The sequence below is a fragment of the Dasypus novemcinctus genome, chromosome 2 (genome assembly GCF_030445035.2).
Source record: "Dasypus novemcinctus isolate mDasNov1 chromosome 2, mDasNov1.1.hap2, whole genome shotgun sequence".
NCBI lineage: Eukaryota > Metazoa > Chordata > Mammalia > Cingulata > Dasypodidae > Dasypus > Dasypus novemcinctus.
The window spans coordinates 76,573,745-76,597,075 of NC_080674.1; the positions used below are offsets into that span (position 1 = coordinate 76,573,745).

The 23,331-nt window shown below is 43.7% G+C and overlaps 1 protein-coding gene and 1 pseudogene across 8 annotated transcripts in view; both read right to left on the reverse strand.

The window, feature by feature from the left end:
• The window catches only part of POC5 (POC5 centriolar protein), a 57,649-nt gene that overhangs the window by 24,283 nt on the left and 10,035 nt on the right, over window positions 1-23,331 (reverse strand). For 4 of the 8 annotated variants that reach the window (XM_004466542.5, XM_004466543.4, XM_071208662.1 and 1 more), the window contains 2 exons: window positions 4,303-4,444; window positions 593-682 (listed from right to left, as the gene is read on the reverse strand). In XM_004466542.5, the coding sequence (XP_004466599.2) occupies window positions 593-682; window positions 4,303-4,444 (232 nt within the window). The remainder of the gene's footprint in view (window positions 1-592; window positions 683-4,302; window positions 4,445-23,331) is intronic. The other 4 variants (XM_004466544.5, XM_071208664.1, XM_004466545.5 and 1 more) reach the window with 2 other exon arrangements.
• Window positions 955-1,529, reverse strand: LOC101427638 (NADH dehydrogenase [ubiquinone] 1 beta subcomplex subunit 4 pseudogene; annotated as a pseudogene).

A 23,331-nucleotide genomic window follows, 5' to 3' on the forward strand; every position in this document is an offset into this window, starting at 1 on the left:
TCTTTAACACGCTTAATCTCCCCTTACAACAAAGAAAGAAAGTCTTCAGGTTGAGCACAAGAGTATTTAACCAAAATTTCATAACTTTCTTTTTTTGTATTTATTTTTACCATTACTTTCTATTTGTAATAAGTGTATACTACTAGTTTTATATTATATTTCTTTTTAAATGAATTTAAGCCAACAAGCAAGCATATTTAAAAAACACTAACCAATCATGTGGTATAAAGATATGACAAAAATCATATGTTCGTATAGAAATGCCGGAATATTGCATTGATTTAAGAAAAAAATTAAATTGGCACAACTATCTCATATCCCATTAAATCTTTAAAAAGACTTACCCTCTAATTGAGCAGTTTTAAGAAAGGATGCCACATACTATAACACATTAACTTGTCTTAAACCATACTACTTTGGGATCCTATGTAATTATTTTAAGTATTATCCTTAAAATCATTAGCAACAACAGACATTTAAAAATCCTGCCAATAAGTAATATGCTCAGATACTCCTCTTTATACTTACTACATGGATACTATTCAAACCATAAAATGTTGTATATTAATAAAAATAAGCTAAAAAGTCATACCATCTGTCTTTGAATGACTTGAAATATTTAAATCACATCCTTTTCCAACTTCCATCCCAGTTTCTCTTATTATAACAAGACAATTTTCTGCTGAAAAGAAAATGGCTGTTTTATTAAACTCATTCTTAAAATAAAATGCCTAACCACACATACTTAGGAAGGCAGCAGTACATAGATAAGATTTTACAACAAGCAAAATACATGCTGAATATAGAGGAACACTAAGACAATGGCAAAGAAGGAAAAAAAAAACCAAGACTAGAAAAAGGCTGATACCTTTGGTCAACTCCAACAGGGCAGGAAAAAGAATGAGGAATATTACTTAGAGAAAAGGTTAAAATGTAGTTGTCCTTTTTTTTTTTTTTTTTTAAATGATTAATAGAAGATTTATTTAAGCAAGAATATATATAGTCATCATTGCCAGACTTAATATGAGATGCTACCAGTTCGATCAAATTTTCCTTCCTGGATGAGTTTTTCTTTTCTATCCCTGTCAGTTTTGATAACCTAATACCAGAAGAAGAGAGGCCCAATCCCAAACACAACTCCTAAAAATGAGGACTTGGGAGTGGGCCTGAAATTAGGATAGATATTTGCTGATCTCGCATAGGTACAACGAAGCAAGGCAGGGTCTTCGATGAGACCTCGGCGGCTGCGGTCGTTGTACTGAAGCAGATACTCCCGTTTAAGCCGGGATCGTATGGCCAACCGCTTGGCTTCAGCCTTCCGGGTTTCTGGAAACATGTCGTATTCGGTCGGGTTGAGAGTAGTGGGCAGGGTGGCCAAGCGCGACAACTTGTACTCCGGGAACGACATATTGGAGACCCTGCGCACCTTAGCCTGTCCTTTCTTATCTCAATAACAACTATGATCTTTCAAAAGCATCCCTAACTCTGAAATAAAGCTGACATTTCCTAGCCTGGTATTTAAGTTTCTTCAAAATCTATCTACTTTTTATCTCCAATTATTCCAGCCAGATAAGTCATCAACACTCCTAACTCTTTAATCCAATGCTCCTTCCTAATGTCATCCCCAATGTTACAAATATTTCAGGAATTATGGTTCCTGGCCACTTCAGCCCAACTAACTACTTCTTTCTTTGAACTCAGTTGCAGAAACTTACATTACTAATCTGGCCGAGCAGCATTTACCATCCTGGGTGGACATGGAAATGCACTGCGTAAGCCACTTTTAAGGAAGGATTTGCTGTTCAGCTGCAGGAGTACAGTTAGCAACACACTTCCAGTGACTGAGCTGGGTGACAGTATAAGGGCTTGGCCATGGTAGCCTGACTGGGGACACACTGACGGTCTTTTCTCGCTCCAGAGCTCCCAGCTTGATTGGCTAACACATTGCTGGTCCATATTTAGTTTGATTTCTTCCTCTGCTCAAACCTCCTTCCCTTTCTTTACAGATGTTGATTCCTAATAAACATCTTTTAACCCAAACTCCAGCTCCGAATTTGCTTCTAAGAACCTAACCTGTTTTTCATATATTCATATCTGGAATTTCTAAATAGACTATATAAAACTTCTTGAAAGGAAGACCCATATATTATTTTCTCCTTTCTCTATAGCACTTATTTATGTTATATACACAGTAGGTGTTTGTGTCAGATGGGAAACATTAGGTTTTGTTGTATCAACAAATGATCCTTAAATCTCAATGGCTTAGAACTTTATTTCTTTCTCATAAAATATTTTAAATTCATGATCACTCACATTGTCTTTACTCATAGGACCCAGGCTGACAAAACAGCCCCTACCTGGAATAATGTCAAGTTGTCAGGGTAGAGGGGAAAAAGAATGTTACGAACTCATGCTCTGGCTCTTAAAGTCTCTGCCTGTAAATGTCACACTTCATTTCTGCTTATATTTCACTGGCCAAACAGTTCCATGGCCATCCCTGAGTTCAAGAGGGTAGGGCAGCATAACCTTTCCTAAGATTGGGGCACCAACAGGTAATTCAGTTTACAAAAGCCATAGCGTTCAAGTCATATGAAGAGAAAAAGTAGGTGAATGACCTCAAAACTTAGGAAAGGATGTCCTCTCTTACAACACAGGACATTCCTAAGGTCCTGTGGCTTTCCTCTAGCTTTACAGTCCCCCCATACAGGAACTTCCTTGCCTTCATTTTAGGAACCTGTAAACAAAATGCTGCAAAAAGGAAACCTTACAAGTATGGCTGCATTGGAGCTTATATATACTTTCCCAACTTTGACATACACTACTTAATCAAAGCAACAGAAATACCAAGAATAAAAAGAATATTGGGGAGCCACAGTAACTCAGTGGTTGAGTGCCAGCTTCCCATATATGAGGTCCTGGGTTCTATCCCTACCTCAAAACAGAACAGAACAAAACAAAACAGAATATTGTGATGATAAATTTACACAGTCCATTCTAACAACATCTACCAACATTTACTTGCAAAGCAAGATGTTTAAAGACTAAATGCACACTACATGTTGTATGTTTCAACCTCAAATACTTTTTAGGAAAAGCAGAGTATAAACAAATACTGTCTTACATACTAGAAAAGAGCAGTGGTCATAAATCCCAAGTTATTATCTTAAAATGTTGGAGAGATGGACGAAGGAAATGGCTTCTATGTTGGGTTACTAGGAACACTAGTACAATAAGAGCTGCTGGCAATAGAAAAGGAAGTAAGTTCTTGGTAATCACTTTAAAGGTAGACTGTAAGAGGGCTAAAATGCTGGTTTGCCTATTTAAATTAATAAGAGAAGAGAATGTACGGCACTTTGTTTGGATTTGCTCAGTAGGGGACTGCATATTGATGTAACCAATGTAACCAAAACATGATCAAGCTCACTGATGCACCACAGTAAATCCAAGGTTCAAAGTTCTTGAAGATTAATAAAATTTAGATAGAAAGTGTTTTAGTGGTACAAGAATTTTTTTAAGGTTCTGGATCTATTTGTCAATCCAATGCAGTAGGCTAAAGACTGCAGAGCAATGAAAATGCCATGTCTACAGAAGAAGAGGAACTAAAGACGCTATGGCTGTAACTTATGAGAAACCCAAGGGTCTTCTGACTTGCAGTAGGCTGTGTCATGTGTGATCAATAATAGGGATCGTCGGAATTATGACTGTAATGTGGTAACTGTCTAATATCTGGGCTGTCTTAAGAGGGGTTTCTGGGTTCCCATAGGAAGCAGGTGCCCTTTGAAAAAACATTTACTTAGAGGAAGCTGTTTGGGATCTTACACCTTACTGGTAGGTAAAGGAGCCTCATCTTCCTTTCTCCATCCTTTACTCATCTATCAATGGTATATCCTGGCTTATATTAGCTTTCAATTCTGTTGCTGACATAGTCTACATATGGGTTCCACCTAGTGACGATAATCCACAGGCCTCCATGCCCATTATAAATACTGTTAAAGAAAGTCATAGTACATGGTTCACAATCGCAGGGGGATTCTGAGAGCTATCTATAGACCATCTTTAATTTTGAGCTTGGGCATTGAGTTCCCCAGATAATATATTAAAAAGTTCTCTATATTTTATGCATTTTCTATAAACATACAACTTCTCTCATTTCAAAAAAAAGAAAAAGTTCCTCCAGATGATATTGATACACAGTTGATTGAGAAGCATCACTGACCTGGAGAGGCATTTCACTTTCATAAGTATCATTAATAAGTCCTATGATATAGCAAATAAAGAGATATCAGGAAAAATATACATAACCTTGATTATGAAGAATACCATCAATTACAGTAGGAATTCTGACATCTGGTGCCACTTCTCCCTTGGTATGAGATGACTGTGAAGCACTTGACTCAATATTTGGAGTCACTACAGCATAACGCAGCAGTTCTTCATATTCTTCCTAGGAAAAGCCAATAATCAATAACGTATTATAATACAATCAACACTTAGGCAAAAGAATGATAAAGGCATAGCTAAAGATGTTCTCTACTTCAGTTCTTTAAATAGTATTCTCATGTACTAAGGAATAAGCACTTTCATGTTTTTCATTCATCATCAGGACTCTATAATGGTAAGTAAATTTCTTAAAAATAAGCAAACAAACAAACAAAACCCAACAAATGTATCTACCCAAATTTCCTCTAGGGACAAATGCCTTATTCCCCAGATTCCAACCTGTTCCAGTCTACCTGATGGCAGCATCATGGCACATGAGAAATGATTAAAAAAAAAAAAAGGCAGCAAGTCATAAAGACTTCAGAGAAATATTCCTCAACTTAAAAAAAAAATATTGGAATTTCCTAATGAAGATACTGGAAATTTGTTTAGCTAAATGAAGAAATGGAACTTATTAGTAAATTTTAAAATGCACTGAGATTTAGTCACCATTCACAGTTCTAACTGGTGCTTGGCTACTGATGCAATAGACAATTAATATTAAAAAGGAATCATTTTAAGGCAGGCTTACAGAGAATACCCTTGCATTAAAAAAAAAAATGCAGGGAAGGTTTGTTTCAAGAATATGAAATGTCAGCATTCTGAAGGGTTCTTTTCCTTTACTTTTTTTCCCCCTTTCCCTCTCCCTCCCTGTTTTTGCTGTCTGTGTCCATTTGCTGTGTGATCTTCTGTATCTATTTCTTTTTTTATCTTCTCTTCTCATCTTTCTCTTCTAGGATTCACTGGGATTCGATCCTGCGGACCTCTGAATTGGAGAGAAGTTCCCTGACAATTACGCCAGCTCAGTTTCTGGTCTCTGCTGTGCTTCACCTTGACTCTCCTCTTTGTCTCTTTTGTTGCATCATTTTGCTGTGTGACTCACTTGCGCGGCCACTGGCTCACCATGTGGGCACTCGCATGGGCACTCAGCTCACCATGTGGTCACTGGCTCACCATGTGGGCACTTGGCTTGCTGCAAGGGCACCCACATGGGCACTTGACTTGCTGTGCGGGCACTCAGCTCACTGTGCAGGCACACTTTCTCTTCTTTTTCACCAGGAGGGCCCAGGGATCGAACCTGGGTCCTCCCATATGGTAGGTGGAGGCCTTATCACTTAAGCCATATCCGCTTCCCCTGAATGGTTCTTTTGCATTAATTCTTCTCTATGGAAGAATATAGTGCCCAGCATTTTATGAGTTATTATGTCTTATTATTTGGATGTAGCCTCAGTATAATATAAACTGATGTTCAAAATTACCTCCCTGAAGTGTCACCAGTAAAAACATGCTGACTTGAATTAAAAGAATTGCTATCTAAATCAAAGAGAATACCTTTAATAAGACCATTATAAAACAGTATAGATGTCTGGAAATTAGCAATCCTTACATTTCATCCTATGGCTTTCTATTAATAAGAATATTTAAATTGTTCACCATACCTGATTTTCCAACTGTGATTATTTCCATTAACTAAAATGCAAGTTAGTGTTTCTCAAAGAAATACATGCAAATGCAGTCCAAAATCTGAAGTTAGAACTACTTTGTGTACTGCGTTAGTCAACAGCAATGAGTTTCAAAGCAGTTTACAGGAAGATCTTTCAAGGGAAACCATGTTTTATTCAAATTTCATTAAGATATTTATAACTCTTTAAAAAGCTAATAAAAGGAGTATGCACTTAAAAATGTACTAAATATACTAGAATTTTAATAGGCCAGAAACTACAAATTCTTAAATTCTTTTGCTAGCTGGAATAAAATTGTTCCTACCATAGAAATATATATGTTAACTTCTTGTACATGTGTCATGGATTGGAAAGGTTATTGCTCTGTACAAGTTTGTTTTATTTTAAATTCAGGTCTTTACACATCTGCTCTTGGAAATGGTGTGACCACCCAACTATAACACATTTGGTCCACATCAACTACAAACCACTCCGACTTAGGCACATCTGATGATGCCAGTTTCCCCTTCTTACGGCATGGGTGATGGGCTGTACAAGAGCAAATGACCTCAAACAATGTCACAGACTTGTCAGAGTACGAAAAGTTTTAGCACTTGTTCCGTTCGACTCCTTCTTTTGTGATTTTTACACTTATGATTGAAAAGTTGAAGAGGTGACTGATTGCTGGTGACCGACACTGAATCAAAAATCTTCTATCAATTCTTTTTATGTGTTGGGGCAGTTTCACTGAAGATGAGATATGCCATTTAAAAGTTACCACTTTAACATGGTGGACGATGGGTATGGGGAAAGGCAGGAAGAGATGAGAGGTGGAGGTGTCTTCGGGACATGGAGCTACCCTGGATGGTGCTTCAGAGGTAATCACCGGACATTGTAAATCCTCACAGGGCCCACTGGATGGAATGGAGGAGAGTATGGGCCATGATGTGAACCATTGTCTATGAGGTGCAGAGGTGCCCAAAGATGTACTTACCAAATCCAATGGATGTGTCATGATGATGGGAACGAGTGTTGTTGGGGGGGGGGGGGAGAGGGAGGGGGGGGGTGGGTTGAATGGGACCTCACATATATATTTTTAATGTAATATTATTACAAAGTCAATAAAAAAAAAAAAATAATAAAAGTTACCACTTTCAACTACTTATATCGAGAGCCAGACTTTTCTTGATAACATGTAAACCAAACAAAATATAAAAACAAATTGGACACTTAGGCTTATAAAACAGTACTGATCTCCCAATTTCAAATGTACATCAAGGCAGCTTAATTGTTCTTACTATTTTGGGAGAAGTAAATATTATAAATTTGAACTTATAAAATAAGTCAGTACAACATAGTTCTGTTTTAATCTGCTTTTTACATTAAGTAAAACTGTCCGGAAAAAGGGTATATGCTAGTCCATGTTAGAAAACTGCTAGTCTTTAGGGCAATTAAATATAAAGGAATAAATTAGTTTTGGTTTCAGTCTTGATTTATATATTTAAATAGATAGTTAAATGCAACAAATGTTAGCTATACCAAATCAAATTGTTACTTACATTAAAGCTAAAGGCCAAACAGAAATATAGACAGATATTTCAAAGAAAGAACTGTTAGAAAGTTTAATAATCAGAATCCCTTCATATTGCTATAGTCAACTCCTTTTGTTAAGTGGTATCCTGTTTATGACAATAAAAAAATGCCTGAGTTTTAAATTTAAGTTTCCTGATATAAAATAAAAGTTGGTATTTCTTTTACATGATGACTATCTTAGATACAAGAGAATCTTATCAAAAAAAATTTAGACTACTTAGTATAACAATTTTTTTTGCTGACAAAAATAATTACAATTCTCTAAATAGATCTAAACACCCTTACATTTTTAAAATACAATTCCTGGACATATCACTTTTCCTATTAATATTTGTAAAAAGAAATTCTAAAAGTGTGGTAAACTGGGGCCATTCTTGATATTAACATAATCACCGGTTCTTATATACCTGAATGTTTGAGTCAGTCCTTACAAGCTAACATATCAAATTTCAAGTACAGAAACTCTCTGTGGAAGAGGCTGCTAATAGCTGAACACCATCCATTTTTCCTGTATTTCTTTTAGTTAATAAAACTCCAGGGTTTGACCTGGGTAAATGGCCACCCAGATACATTTCCCTGCTGCTCTTGAAGCTATGTGTAGCTAAATGACTAAGTTTTGGTCTACGGAATTTTTTTCCATTAAGAAAATTTTTATTCAGGTTTACCATTCATACATGAACATAAACAGTTAAGTGTATAGTAAAAGTTATGAACTTATGAAACAAACATACACAACATTATACAGGGCTCCCGTACATTACCCCACCACCAATACCTTGCATTGTCATGAAACATTTGTAACAAATTTTGGAAGAGGATTGCCAAAGTATTACTATTAACTATAGTCTATTTTCCCCCAACCCACCCTAATATTTTGTTGTTGTTCATAAACCATACAATTTATCTAAAGTGTACAGTCAATGGCATTTGGTATAATCACAGTTTGTGCATTCCATCAGTCACTTCAATCAATATTACAACATTTTCATTACTCCAAAAAAAAAAGAAAAAGAAAAAAATCAACAAAAAACAAATCACTATCGAATCCATTAGCATTACTAATTAGAAATTCTGTGATGTGCTTTCACCCTTTTCTATTCATTTCCAAACATTTACAAACACAGTTTTACCACTTCTGCACAGATTAAATCTCAGCTTTCCATTCTCTAACCACATTCTACTCTGGTAACTTATATTCTAGCTATTAACTCCATGAGTTTGCTCATTTATTTAGTTTATAATAGAGAAATCTTACAATATTTGTCCTTTTGTGCCTGGCTTGCTTCATTCAACATAATGTCATCCAGGTTCATCCCTGCTGTCATATGCTTCATGACTTCATTTTTTCCCTCTACAGTGGAATAACATTTCATTGGGTATATATACCACAGTTTATTCATTGGTTGATGGACACCTGGGCTGTTTCCATCTTTTGGAATTGTGAATAATGTCCCTATGAACATCGGTATGCAGATTTCTCTTCATGTCACTGCTCTCAGTTCCTCTGGGTATATACCTAATAGTGAGATTGCTGGGTCACAAGACATATCTATATCTAACTTTCTTAGGATTGGCCAGACTTCCACAGTGGCTGTATCACACTACATTCCCAACAGTGAATGAGTGTTCCTATCTCTCCACATTTTCTCCAATGCTTGTAGTTTTGTTTTTGTTTTTAAAACAGTGGCCATTCTAGTAGGTGTAAATGATATCTCATTGTAGCTTTGACTTGCATTTCCTAATACTCAGTGACGTTGAACATTTTTTCAAGTTTTTTTTTTTTTTTTTAAATTTGTATTCCTTCTTTGGACAGATGTCTACTCAAGAGTTTTGCCCATTTTTTTTAAACTGGGTCATCTGCCTTTTTATTGTTGAGCTGTAGAATCTCTTTATATATCATGGATATTAGACCCTTGTTTGATGTGTGATTTACAAATATTTTCTCCTATTGAGTAGGCCACCTTTTTACCCTCTTTATAAATCCTCTGAGGTGCAGAAGTGTTTAATTTTGAGGAGGTCCCAATTTTTTCTTTTGTTGCTCATGTTTTGGGTATAAGGTTTAAGAGACATCCCCCACTCTCCCACAAGGTCTTGTAAATGTTCCCCTACATTATCTTCCAGGACTTTTATGGTCCTGGCATCTATGTTTAGAGGTCACTGATCCATTTTGAGTATTTTTTAAAAATAGGTGATGCCAGGCATTGAACCTGGAACTTCATACATGGGAAGCAGGCACTCAACTGCTGAGCTATACATCCACTCCTGCATTTTGAGGTGATTCTTAGTTTTGATCACTGTAGTTTTATAATACACTTCAAGGTCAGGAAGCATGAGACCTCTGACTCTACTCTTCTTTTATAGGATGTTTCTGGCTATTTGGGACCCCTTTCCCCCTTCCAAATAAATATGAATATTTACTTTTCTACTTCTGTAAAGTAGGCTGCTGGAATTTTGATTGGTATTGCATTGACTCTATAAATCAATTTAAGTAGAGCTGACATCTTCACTATGTTTAATCTTCTAATCCATGAACATGGAATGTCTTTCCATTTGTTTAGAACATCACTGATTTCTTTTAGCAGTGTTTTGTAGCTTTCTGAATAATTCCTTTGGATTTGTTAAATTAATTACTACATATTTGAGTCTTTTTGTTGCTATTGTAAATCAAATTTTTTTTTCTTGATTTCCTCCTCAGCTTGCTCATTATTAGTATATAGAAACACTACTGATGATTCTTGCATGTTGATCTTGTATTCTGCAACTCCCCTGCCCCCCAACCTCACCCCATGGCACTCTCGTCTGTTTGCTCATTGTTTTTGTGGGGTTTTTTGCTCGTAGTCTGCTCATTGTTTTTGTTTGATGTCTGCTCATTGTTTGCCTTCTTTAGGAGGCACAGGGAACTGAACCCAGGACCTCCCATGTGAGAGGTGGGTGCTCAACTGCTTGAGCCACATCCACTCCCCCACTGCAAACTTTCTGAACTCATTTATTTGCTCTAATAGTTTTGTTGTAGATATTATGGAATTTTCTAATATAGGATCATGTCACCTGCAATACTGAGAGTTTTACTTCCTCTTTTCCAATTTGGGTGCCTTTCTTTTTCTTGACTAATTGCTCTAGCTAGAACTTCTAGCACAATGTTGAATAACAGTAGTGACAGTGGGCATCCTTGTCTCATTCTTGATCTTAGAGGGAAAGCTTTCGACCTCTTCCTACTGAGTGTGATTTGGCTATGGGATTTTCATTTATGTCCTTTATTATGCTGAGGAATGTTCCCTATACACCTATATTTTGAAGTGTTTCTATCAAGAAAGGATGCTGGATTTTGTCAAATGCCTTTTCTATGTAAGCTGAGATGGTCATGTGTTTTTTTCTCCTTCAATTTGTTAGTGTGGTGTGTTATGTTAAATTGATTTACTTATGTTGAACCACTCTTGCATACCAGGAATAAAACCCACTTGATTGTGGTGTGTAATTCTTTTATTGTACTGTTGGATTTGATTTGCAGGTATTTTGTTGGGAATGTTTACATCTATGTTCATTAGAGAGTTCTCCATAATTTTCCTTTCTGTTATACCTTTTTCTGGCTTTGGTATTAGGGAGATGTTAGCTTCATAACGTGTTGGGTAAATTTCCCTCCGTTTCAGTTTTTTGGAAGAATTTAATCAGGATTGGTATTAATTCTTCTCAAAATGTTTGGTAGAATTCACAGGTGAAGTCATCTGGTCCTGGACTTTTCTTTGTTGGAAGATTTTTAATGAGTTACTCAATTTCTTTACTTGCAATTGGTTTGCTGAGTTTCTGTATATCTTGCAGAGTCAATGTAGGCTGGTTGTGCACTTCTAAGAATTTGTTCATTTTATCTAGGTTGTCTAATTTTTGGCACATAGTTTCTCATAATACCCTTTTATGACTCTTTTTCTTTTTCTGGGGTCAATCATAATGTCCCCATCTCATTTCTGATTACATTTATTTGCATTGTCTTTTTGTCTTTGTTAGTCTTGTTAAGGGTTTGTTGATTTTATTGATCTTCTCAAAGAACTAGCTATAGTTTCATAGACTTTTTCTATTAGTTTTATTGCCCTCAATTTCATTTATCCTGCTCTCATCTTTGTTATTTCTTTCTTTCTGTTTGCTGTTTTTTTCCTAGTTTCTCCAGGTGTTCAGTTAGGTCTTTTATTATTATTACTTCTTTGAACCCTGGACTTCATATGTGGGAAGCTGGTGCTCAACCACTGAGCCATACTGGCTTTCCTTAGTAGGTTTTTTTTGTTTTGTTCATTTTTTTTTTTTTTCAGGACACATCAGGAACCGAACTTAGGACTTTCCATGTGGGAGGCGGAAACTCAACCACTTGAGCCACATCTCACCTCAGTTAGGACTTTGATAGCTCTTCTTTTTTAATATAGGCATTTAGGGTTATAAATTTCCCTATCAGCACTGCCTTCATTGTATCCTATAAGTTTTGATAAGTTGTGCTCTTATTTTCACCTGTCTCAAGATATCTACTAATTTCTATTGCAATTTCTTCTTTGACCCAATGGTTGTTTAGGAGTATTGATGTTTAGCTTCCATGTATTTGCTAATTTTTCCATTTCCCACCTATCATTGATTTCCAGTTTCATTTCATTATGATCAGAAAAGGTACTTTGCATAACTTCAGTTTTCTTAAATTTACTGAGAGTTGTTTTGTGGTTCAACATGTGGTCTATCTCAGTACATGAGCACTTGAGAAGAATGTGTAACCTGTTGATTTGGGGGTACAATATACTGTATATGTTTGTCAGGTCCAGTTTTTTTATCATATTAACTTCTCTGTTTCCTTGTTGACCTTGTCTAGTTGTTCTATCTAATGATGTGAGTGGTGTGTTGAAGTCTCCAACTATCATTGAAGAGATAGCTATTTTTCCTTTCAGTTTTACCAAAGTTTGCCTCATATATTTTTGGGCACTCTGGTTAGGTGTACAGATATATATGACTATTACTCTTTTCTGGTGGATTGTCCCATTTATTAAAGCATAATGGCCTTCTGCATCCCTTATCCGTTTTCTGCATTTAAAATCTGTTTTGTCTGACACCAGTATGGCTACCCCTGATCTCCTCTGATTACTGTTTGCATGAAATATCTTTTTCCAACCTTTCACTGTGAAGCTATTTGCATCCTTGGGTGTAAGGTGAATTTCCTGTAGACAGCATATGGATGGCTCATGTTTTCTTATCTATTCTGTCAGCCCCTTTTTTGTTTGGAGAGTTTAATCCATTAACATTCAATGATATAACTATAAAGGCATTACTTACTTCAACCATTTTATCACTTGGTTTTCATATGCTATATTTTATTTTTGTTTGTCTTTTTACCCTTTTGATTACCCTTTCTGATAGTCTTCACTTCTACACCCTCCTCCAGGCCCCTTTTTCTTGTCTTTTTTGGCTGCAGAACTCCCTTTATTTAGTATTTCCTTCAGGGTTGGATTCTTGTTTATGAACTCTTGGTTTCTGTTTATCTTTGAATATTTTAAATGAACCATCACATTTGAAAGAAAATTTTGCCACAGAAAGAATTCTTGGCTGGTAGCTTTTCTTTTTCAGTGCCTTCAATATATCATAACACTACCTTCTGGGCTTTCATAGTTTCCAAAGAGAAATCCACACTAAGCCTTACTTGTCATCCCTTGTATGTGATATTTTGCTCTCCCTTGCTGCCGTCAGAATTTTCTTTCACCTTTAGCATTTTGAATATTGTGTGTCTTGGGGTAGGTCTACTTGAACTTATTCTATATAATTGGAGTACACTGTGCTTCCTGAACATGTATATTCATGTCTTGCCTGAGATGGGAAATTTTCAGCCATTATTTCTTCAAATATTATTTCTGCCTTTCCCCTTCTCTTCTCCTTCTGGAAGTCTCACGTTATATTGGTGCACTTCATGCCATAATTCAACTCTGAGCCCATGGCTCAATTTTTCCCATTCCTTTCTTTGTTCTTCTCTCTTTTCAATTTCAGTTGTTCAGTCCTCTACACTGCTGATTCTTTCTTCCAGGACTTCAAATCTGCTATTGTATGCCTCCATTGTATTTTTTATCCCACTGATTGAGTCTTTAATTTCTGTAATCTCTGTTATTTTTCTGTCCAAGGTTTAAAATTTTTCTTTATGCTTGCCCAGTGTCTTCTTAATGTCTTTTATTTCTTTAGCCATGTTGTCCTTCAACTCCATGATTTGATTTAGGAGACTTGCATGAACCTCACTTTATAAGGTGTTTCAAGTCCCGTGTCTCACCTGGAGCTTTGATTTGTTTCTTTGCCTAAGTCACACCTTCCTTTTTCTTAGTATGGCTTAAAAATTTTTGCTGTTGTCTAGGCATCTGATAATGATGCTAAGTTTACTCTGATGTTCAGTTTCTCCCTCTTGTCTAAGGATTTACTCTTAAGTAGCCAGTATGTTACGTCTGTTCTTTGATTCTTGGTTCAACTTGTTCGAGATATTTAGGAATGTCCCTGTTTAACTCTCAAACCAGGGCTAATGACCTAGTAATGGGGTGCAGGTCAGTTATCAAGAGGCTTGCAGAGGGGACCAGTGAAGACATATGATTGAATTGAATTATTTATTTATTCATTACTTTTCCCTTCTTTCCATGCACTTTTCTGGTCTGGCAGATGGTGCTCTTTGGCCGACCTCTCAGCTCAGACCCCAGACCCTAGGGAGAAAATGCATTCATTGCAACTCAATGTAGGTGGGAAGTGCAGAAGCAATGTATTCCGGGTTGTCAAGCCTCACAAGCAAACTCTCTCAGAAGCTGTTTTCTTCCCTTGGCCTGCCACTTCCTCCCTCCTTTGGCATCCTCAGCAACCACTCAAGGCACCACGGATATGTTTGAGAAGGCAAATTATCAATAGCTACCTGAGGGCTCTCAGGGCAAACAATTTGTAGCCCAGCCCTGCCTGGACATAGGTGACACCTACAACACAGCAGACCCAGTTCTCTGGCCAAAATCTGCATTTGCAATAGGCTGCATCCCTTCCTCTTCCCTCTCTTGGGGAAGATGACCCCTGCAACCCTCTTTGTCCACAGCCACTGCAGTCTGTAAACTACTGCTTGCTCTGAGGGTGGGAAAAGGGATGCCAGCAGCTGCTGCTGCAGTTTTACTCACAGGATTTTTCCAGTCAGCTGAGATTCCTTTCCTTTGCCCCTCCCTCTTCTGGTTGGTCTTGGTCTCCAGCCTTTCCCTGGTGTCCTAAGCCCCAAAACAACCGTCCAGACAGTCTCCACCTGTCCTCTAGCTATTTTTCTGGAAAAGAAGTGATCCCTCTACCTCTCTAATCCCCTTTCTTCCCAGAAGTTGGTCTGTGGAATTTGAATGGAAAAGATGTATACAATTTCAGGTCAAGTCCTTAAAAGGAAGTTGCTTGGTTTCTACTTCTTATTCTCCTCTTTCATAGGCTAGAGAAGGTAGTGAGCCAGTTGTGAAGATGTAGGCGAGCACCTCAGGGCACAGCAGAGGAAGAGGGAAGGGACTGGGGTCCTCAGATAATTTCCGGACTAAGTACCAGCTCATATTTTCACAAAGGAAAGAAACAAATATTAAAGGCCACTTGTTTAAGCTGTTCTTATCTGGTTTCTGTTAAAACAGTCAAACCAATACTTGTAACTAGTACACAATTCCCAAACAGCCAAAGTAAACTTCTGACTTCGGCTAAGAATGTATAAAAGTGTGGTTATTTTACATTTAGATATATTTAGAGGTCAATAAGCTTTTTATAATCTCCTCCTATCAATGGGCATTCCAAGTAGATTGAACCAAATCGGTTATGCTCAGACAAATCTAGCTTATCACCACCTGCAGCCAGCAAGGAGAAAGGGAAAATAGAAGTGGAAGTTTGTGACTTTAACTTGTGATTTCCCTAGTCTGACCTCTTTTCTGGATTAGAAAAGAAAAAAATGATCTAACCATATATTCCAAAATTCCCACAGCAATCACTGTGGCTTTAAGGGAGATAAAAGACATATATTTTTAGTATCCAATGTACACATTTTTAAAATTTTACTTTAGGAAAGATTTTAAAGATAGTTATTTGAACAATTATTTGAGAATTTCATATATGTAAATATGGGCCAAATGGACTATTCCTTAGTTAGGGATCAAAACAAATAATACCTCCTTTCTTACCTGTCAAAAACAACCTGTTTCAAGTATGCATCCCAGAGTAAGAAACAAAATTTGTAATTCTGACTCCCCCAGAGTTAAACTGATGTGACCCTGAAGTATAACTCAACCCAAATATTCCAGAAACCAGTTAAAGTCAAGGGCGACATGACAGACAATACAAGACAATACAAGAAGTTAGAAGTGAATAAGGCACAGTGGATGTTGCCCATGCCCATAGTATTTATCATCTTCAGTTTTACGAAGTATTATAAAACCAAGACATTACTGAAAAAATCCCTTAAGAGGAATATTGATGTATGAGTGGCTTCTATATTAAATGTTTGGTTTAACATGTTTACTACATTTGTAAATGTATTTATTTTACATTATTTTATTTTTAAGATAATTCATAGTATTTGTATTTTGAATTGTTTCCAGTAATGGAACCCCAAATTATAACATTCTATCTATAAGCTATATGGGATGACTTTCAATAACCCGTAGGGTCATAAATTGAGGGTGACTAGCAAACGTAATCTCAGTAGGGTTGTCATTATGAGCAGGTAACCAATAACACAAAATGACTTCTGGTATGTCCTTTTCCCTCTCTTAAATTCCATACTAGAGATTTATTCTTTTGATTAAAGCTTTGTCCTGAAAAAATGGCAATTTGAGAATATTACAAGGTATTTGCTGTTTAGTATAAATGAGTTAATCAGTTCTTTCTTGAAGGACATTTTGATAAAAGGCACATGAAAGCCCTGTTACTAAGAAATACAGCACTGTCCCCTGCTCCCACCCTGCCTTTCGCTTCCTTACACTTTGCCCGCCTGTTCCTCGTAACCTCCCTGTATTATGGCCCTTCTCAGCAGCAGTTTGTGCTGCTGCCTCCCTCCGCCCCTCCTCCCAGCCACTGTTATCTTCCCCCTCCCAGCCGATCGCTGTTCTCCCCGCCTCATTTCAACCGCCCTCATCCCGTATCCGCCCCGGCACAACCTCGGAAACAACCCCCTCTGCCATCAATGGCTTACGTCATAAACCGCAGGTCCGCCCTTGCCTCTGCAGCCAATCCTCAGCTGCCCCGCGGACATGCCCCTCCCACAACCTCCCCGCCTCCATGACACTATAAAACCCCATGTACTTCCCGAATAAAATCAGACCTGCGCATAGACCTCGTCTCCGTGGTTTTTCCTCCATCGAACCGCGCGTCCCCCAAGCCTTGAGCCGCCCGCTGCCGCCCTGGTCAGGCCGTGGCGTAGGCCCGATCCCCGGCAGCGACTCGCCTGCAGTGACCCGCCTGCAGTGCCGCAGCGGAGGCCAACAGGTGGCGCCCGAACAGGGACCCCAGCTACGGCCCCTTGTCTGGCCAGCCCGCTGCTGACCCCTCGCACGGGACCCATCGCCGTCCTCCCGTGCCGCCGCTCAAGGTAGGGACTCTCCGGCGTTGCTCCCTTCACCCCCCTCCTGAGCCCTCTGCCGCGATGGGGGCCTCCCTCTCATCCCGTCAGGTTCCTCAAGTCCGCCTGCTCGCTGCCCTCTTAGAGACTCACCACGTGAAGGTCTCTCTCCGTCAGCTACAGCGGTATTGGGACCTTCTCCTACCCTTTAACCCTTGGCTCGTCACCTGTGCTCTCTGGAGCCCAGAGACCTACGAACGCTTAATTGAGCGGGTGACGTCCGCTATGGAGCACGATCGCAAGCAGTTTCCCCCCGGCCTTATCCCGACCCTCGTCGCTATCCGCGCCTGTCTCCAAGGTGTGCCCTCCCCTGCCTCCGCTCTTGCCTGTGAGCCTAGCCACCCTCTCACCTGCGATCCTGATGGAGACGACGATGCTCGTTCTCTGTCCGCCCAGCTAGAGGCCGCGCTCGAACTGGATCCCCCCACAGCCTCCGATCCGGACCCCAACCAACATGGCGACCCCCCGCCTTCTCCCCCCACCACCGCGTCCTGCAAACAATGCCAACATGGCGCACCTCCTCCTTCTTCTTCCTCGGCGCCCTCTTCCCGCCTTTACCCACCTCTTCCTGTCTCGTCGCCATCCGGTCCCGTCCCGGATGCCTGCCGATCGCCATTTTCGGCTAAACTGGCAGAGCCTCCGGTGCCATCTTGGCCTGTACCTGGAAATGACGTGGCCACTCCTCCATCTTGGCCCGAGGCCAGAAGTGATGTCAGGCGTGACGTCACCGTGGGGCCATCTTGGCCAATCAGGAACACCGTTGCCGCCGCGCCCTCCTGGCCGGCGCCCGGTGGCACCGCCCATGCCTCACCTCCATGGCCCGCTTCACCTCCCGCCTGCCCCAGCAATAGCGGGAGCATCGGGAATCCTCCTCCACCAGCGTACGACACCGCCTTTCTCACCTCCCCCACTCCGCCTCTGGCTCAGATGTTCCCCCTCAATCCCGCTCGCACTCCGCAGAGCCCACAAGCGTGGGTCCCCTTTTCCCCCAAAGACATCCAAATGCTCCGCAACGCGATAAAAGAGGATGGCCTTGCCAGCCCTCATGCCCAAGACATTCTTGAGCATATGACCATCCCTCGCTGCATCCCTTACGATTGGATCTCCCTAGCCCGAGCGGTTCTCTCCCCCGGGCAATTCATTGACTGGCGAGCCCATCTCGGTGTCCTGATCGACAATCAGATTGCCAACAATGCTCGTCAGGGTGTGCATTACCCTGCAAACGCATTTCTCGGGTTTGGCCCTTACGGCGATCCCAGCGCCTACACTGCCACCCCGCCTGGGTTTTTCATCCAGCTCCGTGACTGTGTTTTTCGAGCCTTCCGTTCGTGCGCCGCGGCCGCCCCAGAGCCCCTCGTGAAGCTTTTCCAAAAACCCGAGGAGCCGTTTAATGAGTTCGTAGCTCGTGTGCAGGCCGCTGCAGAGAGGCGAGTTGTCGGCAATGCAGCCCGCGAGTCCTTCGTTAAGGACATCCTGCAGGAGGGGGCTAACCCAGCTTGCAAAGCCATCATTCGTCCCCTTCGTGACAAGCCGCTCCAAGACTGGGTCCTCGCATGCTCCGGAGTTTCTGGGCAAGCATCTGCGCTTGCAGCGGCTATTGTCGCGGCAGTCCAAACAACCAACACCTGCTTCCGCTGCGGCGAATTGGGCCACTTCGCTCGGGAGTGCCCCAACCTTCCGGCTCCGCCGCAACCTGTAGTCCAGCTTATGGTGCCACCACCGTGCCCTGTTCCTGCCGCCCGGCCGCCCTCCACCCCCTGCCCGCGCTGTGGAAAAGGGTATCATTGGGCTCGCGATTGCCGTGTTCCGAGACAGCCTTTAAACGGGCAGCGGGGCAAGCCTCAGCCCCGCCACCAAGAGGCTCCAATCGCCCCGCGCCAGCCCCGCCCGTAGGCATCCACTGGTCCGTTCCCATGTCGCCCGCTTCACAGCCGCGCCTCACCATCAAGGTCAATGGAAAGTGGATGGACGGCCTTCTTGACACCGGCGCCGAAATCTCCTGCATCCCACTCTCCCAAGCTCGTGACTTCCCACTCATGGCCGGACCCGTCATCGTAGGCGCCACAGGCCAGTCCTCCTCGCAACAGGTGGCTGAAGATCTTGCCTGGCATGACACCGATGGACGGTCAGGGTTCTTCCATCCCCTGGTTCTCAGGGATATCAAGCAAGTCCTTTGGGGGCGTGACATTCTTCACCAGTCAGGCGCCGTTCTTTTTACTTCGCAGCCATCGCTGCCCCCCCAATAGTTTTGGCCGTTGCTCGCGTTCGACCTCCAGCACCCGTTCCTCTGCAATGGGACACAGAGGAACCCATTTGGGTGGAGCAATGGCCTATGACTGCCCCGAAACTAGCTATTCTTCAGGACCTCGTGGAAGAGCAGCTCCGTGCTGGCCATGTTGAGCCCTCCACCAGTCCATACAATACTCCCATTTTTTTCATCATCAAAAAATCTGGCAAGCCACGCCTCCTCCACGACCTGTGAGAGGTTAACAAGCACATCAAACCCATGGGCTCTCCTCAGCCCGGCATGCCTCACCCGTCAGCCTTCCCGCGAGATTGGTATGTGGCAGTCCTCGACATCAAGGACTGCTTCTTCTCTATCCCCCTGCATCCGGATGACCGCCCACGGTTCGCCTTTACTGTTCCCCAGCCCAACCACCACCGGCCTGCCAAACGGTATCAGTGGAAAGTCCTCCCCCAGGGCATGAAGAACAGCCCTGCCATCTGCCAGCTGTTTGTGGCTACTGCTATTGAGCCCTTAACCTCCGAGGCCACTATCGTGCATTACATGGATGACATCCTTGTAGCCCATCCGAGCGAGCCAAAACTGCAAGCTATAGTTGCCAGTCTTCTCTCCAATCTGAAAGATATCGGTCTTCAGATCAACATAGAGAAAGCCGTTTTCCACCCACCGTTTCAATTCTTGGGCTTTGAAATCTCGGAAACGGTCACGCCCATGGCGCCGCTTATAAACGTCCCCAAAACCATGACGCTCCATGATCTCCAACAGCTTTGTGGCCAGCTCAACTGGCTGCGCCCGTCGCTGCCAGTCACCACACATCAGCTGCAGCCTCTGTTCCAGCTCCTTCAGACCACTGGCCCACCATCACAGGCACCCACAAAGAGGGTCACCCTGTCGTATGAAGCAGAGTGCGCCCTGAGCTGTGTCAACTCTGCCCTAATGGACTGCTTGCTCCAGCGAATAGACCCAGACAAGCCATTTGCAGGACTTGTCCTTCCCACCCGTGGGACCCCCACTGGCCTCATCTGGCAGGACGGTCCACTCCTGTGGGTCCATTTAGCCAAAAGCAAGCTTCGCAAAATCACCCCCCAATCCGTCCTGTTCGCGCAGCTCGCCATCGCCCTTGTTGAGCGCTCCACCCACCATTACGGGCGTCATCCAGATGTCATCATTTGGCCCCTTACAACTCAGCAGGTCACTCACTTGCTAAAGGACTCCATAGATATGCAGGCACTGTTCCTCCTATTCTCCGGCCCATTCGATAATCACTTCCCCCAGCACCGCCTCATACAAGGCCTCAGCACGCTCCCTGTCGCAGCTCCTGACCATTTCCCGTTCCCGTCCTCCAAGCCACTCCCCAACGCCGCCATCGCCTTCACTGACGCCTCCAAGCACTGCCTTGCTATAGTCCTCTACAAGCCAAACTCCACACAACCCCTCTGCCACACCCGCCGACATAGCAGCTCTGTCCAAGTGGCCGAATTGAAAGCTGTCACTCTGGCTCTCCAATACCTCCAGGACCAGCCAGTAAATATCTTCACGGACAGTCTCTATTGCCTGCAGGTCTCTCGTATCCTTGCCTTTGCGGCCTTCCTGCCGCCTGCTAGCATCGGCAACCGGGACATCAACCTGGCCTTAGCTGACCTTCAACTCCTCTTGGAGAGGCGGCGACAACCCTGGTTCATTGCCCATGTTAGGAGCCACTCAGGCCTCCCAGGCCCCTTGGCTCACGGCAACCATCTCGCTGACCAGGCCGCCCAAGGTGCTTCCATCAATGCCCTTAGCCCCGCAGCTGCCGTAGGAGACATTATCAACCAGGCAAAGACCTTGCATGCGCGCTTCCATCTTGGTGCGCCCGCCCTCCATCGACTCCTCCCAGAACTTCCCATCGAGACATGCAAACATCTGGTGCGTGCGTGCCGCTCCTGCGCACCTTTGCTGCCCCTGGGGCCACTCCAGCCCCAGGGTGTCAACCCGCGCGGATTGCGCCCCAACTCTAGGTGGCAACTAGATGTCACACATGTCGCTTCCTTTGGCCGATGGAAGTTCCTTCATGTTGCCATCGATATGTTTTCGCACCTCTGCTACGCCGTCGCCCTCCCGGGAGAGTCTGCCAAGTATGCCACTCAAGCGCTCCGGGAAGCCATCCTCTTCATGGGAGTCCCTTGGGACATAAAGACAGATAATGGCCCCGCCTACCGCAGCGCCGCCTTTGCCGAGTTTGTGAAGCTCTACAACATCACCCACCACTTCGGCATCGCATACAACCCGCAAGGCCAAGGACTTGTTGAAAGAATTCACCAAACCCTCAAGATCCTCGTCCAGAAGACTAGAGAGACTCAACCCCGCCTCACCCCACGTGAAACAGTCACGCAGGTGCTCATCCAGCACAACCTGATGACCTTTGACTCTGAGGGGCTTTCGCCCGTCCACAAGCACTGGGGGCCCTCTTACCGGCCCACTCCGGCCCCTCTCGTCCTCTGGCGCGACCCGCTCACTAGCAAGTGGACCGGACCAGCGCCCCTTCTCACCCAAGGGCGAGGATTTGCCTGCGTCTTCCCGGAATCTGCCCCCCAGCCTGTCTGGATCCCTGCTCGTCTTGTTAAGCCCTTCACTCCACACGGCCCTGCCAACCTTCCACCTCCCGACCCCCTTCCCCCTGATGATTCCCCCCTGCCATAATGATGGCCCCTCTCCGCACCTCACCCCCCCGTGAGGTTTTTCTCCTCTTGTCATTACAGATGACGCCTCCAGTCGCCCAGTCGAGCCCGCCTGAGTCTGCCCCTCCTGCGCCATCACCCGCAGGGACCACGCCAGCTCTCTCCCGCCGCGAGCGACGTCGACGTCATCTTCTTGTCCGCCGCTTGAGCCGTCTCTCCCTCGAAGATGCCTCCATCGAGCAGCAAATTCTCCAGCTTCTCCGTCGTGCTCGCGCCCCCCCTGCCCCGCGCCCTCCTACCACCCCCCCCCTCCTACACCTTCTCATCATTATGCTCTCCTTAGCCTCCTCAGCCCAGGCCACGCCCCTTTGGGCCGCCCTTCTTCAACCGCCTGGTTTCCTCTTTCTCTCCCCTCACTCCCCCACCTTCCCCACCATGTACTCCCTCAACTGCGACTTCCTCCCAGAAAGCTGCGACCCCCTCGCCCTTCCTGTCTCCTCGTCGTTGCCAAATGTCTCCATCCCTATTCCCCTCGACACCTTGCAGTTCGTCACCAACCTTTCCCTGTGCGTAAACCCCCGCAATAACTCGTGCCTTTTTCTCACCAACGCCACTCTTCTTGACCTCTCCCCCACCTCCCCCCTCAACGTCAACTCCTCCTTCAACGCCTCCGCTCTCAATGTCACAGGTCCCTGGCTTTTCCCCACCAACTCCGCCCCCATGCCCAGTTCCCACCCCTTCATGCGGCCCCTCGTCCAGCCCTGCCACGCCGACACCCTGCCGGCCCGCCTTCCCACTTTCCCTTGGACCCCCTGCCTCTACCCCACGCCTCGCATTGGTGGCCTCTTCCACGGAGCCCCCTGCAACATCTCCGACCCCCACAACCTTACCCCCTGCTATGCAAACCCCTTCCAAGTTTCCCCCCTGGTCCCCCGCACGTTTAGCGTCATGTCCCTGTGCAACCCCCACACCTGCTTCGATCTCCGCGCCCTTACCTGCCACCCCAATTGCCTTGTCTCCCACGCCAACGTCTCGGTTATCACCCATACTGTCTCCTCGCCTACAACCCCTCCCCCCAACGTCACCTTCACCTCCACCTCGTTCGTTCGACACCCTTACTATTTCCTTTTATGCCCCCCTCCTTCCGAATCCACCCTCACCAACTGCAGCCTCGCAAACCACTGGAACTCTTCCTTCCCTTCCGCCTTCTGGTGATGCAGCCCCGCGTTGTGTGGCTCCCCGTTGACTCCCCCGACTGGGTTGCCCCCCAGCTGGTAGATCTCCCCCTTTCTCGCCACCCCCGAGATTTTGGCA